Raw genomic sequence first — 6,522 nt, 5'->3', positions numbered from 1 at the left:
GAGAGAGAGAGAGAGAGAGAGAGAGAGAGAGAGAGAGAGAGAGAGAGAGAGAATTAATCTGTCAGCAACAGGATGTTTTTCGAAGGATGCTATGGGACTGTGCTGAAATATAGGATGCAGAAGGACCAATTGTTGTTTTTTGGTATAATAAGCTAGTCTTACGACATCACTGGATCATGGTTTCTAAAGACAAGTAGAATTTCTGTTTTATTTACGATAAATGAATGTCGAAATAAAAACAAATATAACTGCATTATATCAAGGAAAGTCAAAAGAATGCGAATAGCAGATAAGCAAATGAAAATACAAAACAGGATAATAATAATAATAATAATAATAATAATAATAACAAAGCTCAAGGTACCAAGAGATAAAAAGCATAAAATATAACAGAGAGAGAGAGAGAGAGAGAGAGAGAGAGAGAGAGAGAGAGAGAGAGAGAGAGACAGAATGAAAATACAAAACAGGATAATAATAATAATAATAATAATAATAACAAAGCTCAAGGTACCAAGAGATAAAAAGCATAAAATATAACAGAGAGAGAGAGAGAGAGAGAGAGAGAGAGAGAGAGAGAGACAGAATGAAAATACAAAACAGGATAATAATAATAATAATAATAATAATAACAAAGCTCAAGGTACCAAGAGATAAAAAGCATAAAATATAACAGAGAGAGAGAGAGAGAGAGAGAGAGAGAGAGAGAGAGAGAGAGAGAGACAGAATGAAAATACAAAACAGGATAATAATAATAATAATAATAATAATAATAATAATACAGCTCAAGGTACCAAGAGATAAAAAGCATAAAATATAACAGAGAGAGAGAGAGAGAGAGAGAGAGAGAGAGAGAGAGAGAGAGAGAGAGAGAGAGAGAGAGAATGAAAATACAAAACAGGATAATAATAATAATAATAATAATAATAATAATAATAATAATAATAATAATAATACAGCTCAAGGTACCAAAATATATAAAGCATAAAATATAAGAGAGAGAGAGAGAGAGAGAGAGAGAGAGAGAGAGAGAGAGAGAGAGAGAGAGAGAGAGAGAGAGAGGGGGGTTGCCATGATATTTGGAATTACAAAAACAGGGAAATTTATATCAAAAACTGATACACGGAGAGAGAGAGAGAGAGAGAGAGAGAGAGAGAGAGAGAGAGAGAGAGAGAGACTAATTTAGGAAACTGACCAAAATTACAGTGCAGAGAGGAAACTCGTCTTTTGGCTATATGATAAATGCCAGCAAGAATCTGGGTGTCTTATATATCTCATAGAATAGGCAATCTTTTTTTTTCTTTCTTCTTGCAATCTAAATTTGAAGCCTCTAATACTATCTAACATTTTTTTTTATTTTCAAATGTAATTTGTTTTCACTAATGAGGATGGCTTCAGAGAAAAACTAGACACCTGTTGCAGTTTCATTCACTGTTTAATCGAGAGCTGTTGTCTATACAACGTTGGATTTATCAGAGGGAATTTTATTGGAGTGTTGTGAATTTCACAATATTTTGTTCTTATCTAATTTGCATATGATGCTTATGAGCAGTACTTAGAATACTTTTCCAGCATCCATATTGGCATTTCAATATTTGTTTAGGGATCTAAACAACACTGCCATATTCCAGTTCTCTTTAACCATTAGTAAATTTAATGTAGCTCCAACTCGTGTAAAGTACATAAAACAGGTACTGTGCAATAGACAGATACTAGGTAATAGTACTAGTAAATAAACTAGTAACAATAACTACTATATATATCAACATGTAAGGAAAAAATAACTGTCAATTCAAAATAAATGTTCAATAAATTTGTTTGTCATGATACATTTATTGTAAATGCTATATGAATATATGAAACCAAATTTTTCCATGTGTCACATTGGTTATTGTACAATAACCTGGTTTGTTGAGTGAAGACAGGCCAGGGCAAAAAAAAAAAACAATAAGAAAAAAACAATCCACCTTGTAACTAATAGCATTGTCCTGGAACTATGTTCAATAACAAGGTTAAACGAATGAGATTTTGAAATGCCACAATCAACGGTACAAGGAAAAACAAGGAAAAAATACATTTTCCAGATCAGTGTTCAGAAACAAGCGTTGCCAGGCCACAATCTACCCAGTCAGCTGTGCATGGATTGCTGCTTGTTCTAGACCAGCAGTTCAACCACAGGACCTAACACCTTATAATTTGCCCACCCAACTGTACAGGATCTGTGTTTATTCAAGGGGTTTGATTACGGTGTTTGTAGGTAAGTGAATATTCTAGATCAGTGAGTAATCACAGAGTTGGAAATAAGAGAAGTGCTAGAAAAAAACCAGTTCACTTATAGCTCAACAAGGAAAGCTGCTTGCTCTAGAACAGTGACTGTACCTCTATTGTAACTTTGTATATGGAATAAAGATTACCATTATTATTATTATTATTATTATTATTATTATTATTATTATTATTAACATTGGGAGCTCAATGGGAAATAAATTCAGATTTCTATATTTCTGTATTTGCTTTTTCAGGTGCAGTGTTCTAGATAATTCCTAAGCAACCATCTTTCTGAGTTATACATGGATAACTGCTTTTTTGTACAGTAGTCAAATTCTACTTGATCTGCCAACTCTCTCTCTCTCTCTCTCTCTCTCTCTCTCTCTCTCTCTCTCTCTCTCTCTCTCTCTCACACGCACACACACACACACACACACACACATATATATATATATATATATATATATATATATATATATATATATATATATATATATATATATATATATATATATATATATATATATATATATCTTGTAGCGAAGGAATTAATCCCAAACCCCTTCATGCCTTCATAGTAATATGTATACATCTTTATGCCTCTAAATACGTATGTAATCATAAATAAATAAAGCATTGTCATCCCAAAACCACACACATCACACAAACGTCCCTCATTTATCAACAAGATAAACTGCGACACCGTGTCCATCTGCGTAGCAAAAAAAAAAAAAAAAGAAAAAAAAATACAAACGTTAAATTCATATCCGTATTTCCTATTTCTCGTCTGACTTCCATTTACGGACCCCAAGTACACAAAAGGTCCGTTGCGTTTATCTCTGTGACGCTCCGTCGGTCTCCACGTGAAAAGGCCTCCTCCTCTATAACGGTGGCCATGGCTCCTCCTCCTCCACTTCAACACGCGTCCACCCAAAACATCTCTTGTGGTCAAATGAAAACGTTGGAGGAAGGGGGGAAGTGTTGCTTTGGTGTCTTGGCATATCATTACAATAGTAAGGCGAAACGTCAGATGTTCTCGGCTGTATAATTTGTCCATATTGAACGTCAACCAAACCACCCCACCTCTCTCTCCCTCTATCTTCCCTCCCCCTGAATCCCCACCACCAGTTACCCACATCTGCTGTGGTAATATAACAGGCGGAAGAGTAATGCTGGCCCTCTACTTTAATGAAGTGCTTGGTCTCGCGTCATGCAGTAATTTTGGGAACCCTCGTGATCACCCACCTCAGGTATGTCTTGCATTCTGTCACTGGCAATCAACAGGTAAACCAATGGGTCATTGAAGTGCTTGCTTTATAGCCATTCCACCCCCCCCCCCCTTGGGAGTTAGAGGGGTGAGGGTGCCGCTCTATATTCACCCCCCTCACCCCGTTTCCCACTCCTTTCAATTACAACCTGTTTATTTGAGTGGTCTATCCACGCCGTTATTTGTAACAGCAGCTGTCATCTACAGTGCCACAAATCACTCTCTTGTGTCAGGCAGATGGTGACAATAAAATCAATGGTCTTAAACGATGGGTTGAGTCATAGTCTTCAAAGTCCCCTGAACTGAGGCCTATCAACAGTCTTAGGTTTGATTTCAATTGGTGCTAGAAACTTTCTGACTTTAACTAGGGTGTTTCTTTTATATTTTCATGTAGATATTTACGAGTTATCAATTACTTACATGTTGTAATTGTCTTTTTTTATAATTTTGGTCTATTTTTTCAATTTTCATACATTTGTAATTTCTTTTGATATATATATATATATATATATATATATATATATATATATATATATATATATATATATATATACATATATTTTTGTATATATATTATACATATATATGTATACATATATGTTTATATATATATATATATATATATATATATACATATATATATATATATATATATATATATATATATAGAGAGAGAGAGAGAGAGAGAGAGAGAGAGAGAGAGAGAGAGAGAGAGAGAGAGAGAGGGAGGAATAATATATAACAAGGAAAACTTTGAGTCTGTTCATTTTCATACATTAGTAATTTACTTTGTGCAATATATGGAGAGAGAGAGAGAGAGAGAGAGAGAGAGAGAGAGAGAGAGAGAGAGAGAGAGAGAGAGAGAGAGAATCATACATAAAGGCATACTTTCTTTCAACACAATTAAAGTAAGCAATTAGGACGAGAGATTAAGTTTAATATATTTCTCATTAAATATCTTACGTGAGCTGTAAGAGAATTATTTCTATAAATTAACAGTAACTTTTCTCTTTTTTTTCTTTTTTTCTCTTTTTTAGAAAAATACAACATAAAACATTCAAAATATTTATCATTCAATCTTTAATAAACTGATACGAAAAATCTCTATCATTAATACTATTAATAGAATACGTCAATTGTGATAGTCAAGGCCTTCAGTTGAAACAAAATAATTAATAATATTAATCACCATTATTCCTGATATTACATTTAATATTCTAATCACATATATAGAAATCTAATGACGCAACTCACAAGAGAATCAAGGATGTATTTCAAATTCTAATTAATTTTCAAAAAGACTGAAAACGCTTTTGATGTTAGTTGTTACATTATAATTGTTATTACAATATTCTATCCATAATAAATTTCAAATGCCGCGCTGTAATACATATCTCAGCTTCATTATACAACACATCACATTTTCAGTTTCATAAATAATATAAACGTTACATTTCATATTACATTTCGTCCTGATAAAACGGGTAATAGTGCACCGTCCAACCCCCCCCCCCAAAAAAAAAAGAAAAAAAAAAGAAAAAGGTAAAAAACTCTCATTTAACAGATTATGACGTACAAACTCATTAAAGTCATTTTCGATAACCCATTAGTATAGAGCCAGTATGAACTATTAAATTCACTTGTTATTGACACTTCCTGAATTAACTTTGTTATATCACGCAATGTAACTTTTTTTTATATATATAACAGAATGATCAATGTTTTTTTTTTATCGAATTATTACTCATGTTCGTTTATCGTGTATATTCTCCACCTCGAACTTAGACGTTATAATTCGTTTTATAAAAATTCCAAAGTGATATCTTTGTTTTGCAAAATCTATCTTCCCAATTAAGTAAAATATCACAGCCAAGGAAAGGATTGTAACTATATTTGTTTACACGAACATAATGTAGCTTACATATCTCAATTACTTCCGCTATATATATATATATATATATATATATATATATATATATATATATATATATATGTATATATATATATACTGTATATAAATATGTACATATATATATATAATATATACTGTATATAAATATATACATATATATATATATCGTATATATATATATATATATATATATATATATATACATACATATATATATATATATATATATATATATATATATATATATATATACATATATAATGTGGACATTTACATTGTATATATATTAGTTATTAAGTACATTAAATTTTAAACACACAGGCCCTGCCCCCTCTCACACACATTATATATATATATATATATATATATATATATATATATATATATATATATATATATATATATATATATATATGTATGTATGTATATATATATATATATATATATATATATATATATATATATATATATACATATAAAATGTGTAAGTATACGTATATGACGTAAATACGCCCACTTACAATCCCACCGACGCACGTTTCTGAATAAGTGAGACGCAAATCACCAAGATCCGTCCATGATTACCTACCTCGACATCAATGACAGTCCTATGGACCGATCTAAGTGATTCAGACACCACACCGGACGACCGGAATGACAGTTTTACTCCGGATGACGACACTGTTCTTAACCGGACACCCTCTGACATTGGTAGTTATTAAGGAGCCGCGCAGTCGAGTGGCACTGCTGATGACAGTGTTATGTCAGAGAGAGAGAGAGAGAGAGAGAGAGAGAGAGAGAGAGAGAGAGTCATCATCGGAATTTCTGATTTCCTGCAGCGATTGTCTTTCCGGGTTGCTGGAGTGACAGACGAGGGAGTGGAGTAGCAAGATGGCCGCCCACTGTAGTGAAGGCGTTGATCAAAATTGTTACGATGATGGAGACAACAGGACGCAAGGATATTGACAAATTAATGGCACGTACTTCCGAGAGAGGAGTCAAGAGAAAAGTAGCATTATTATTATTATTATTATTATTATTATTACTTGCTAAGCTACAACCCTAGTTGGAAAAGCAG

General features: G+C 32.4%; 1 protein-coding gene across 1 annotated transcript in view; it reads right to left on the bottom strand.

Moving 5' to 3' along the window:
- The window catches only part of LOC137625511 (glutamine-rich protein 2-like), a 40,744-nt gene extending 34,591 nt beyond the window's left edge, over positions 1-6,153 (bottom strand). Inside the window, exon 1 of the mRNA XM_068356419.1 lies at positions 6,034-6,153. Within this exon, the coding sequence (XP_068212520.1) occupies positions 6,034-6,153 (120 nt within the window). The remainder of the gene's footprint in view (positions 1-6,033) is intronic.
- Between the last annotated feature and the right edge of the window lie 369 nt (positions 6,154-6,522).

The sequence above is a fragment of the Palaemon carinicauda genome, chromosome 32, assembly GCF_036898095.1.
Source record: "Palaemon carinicauda isolate YSFRI2023 chromosome 32, ASM3689809v2, whole genome shotgun sequence".
NCBI classification, from domain to species: domain Eukaryota; kingdom Metazoa; phylum Arthropoda; class Malacostraca; order Decapoda; family Palaemonidae; genus Palaemon; species Palaemon carinicauda.
This window is presented reverse-complemented; position numbering and strand designations above follow the sequence as displayed.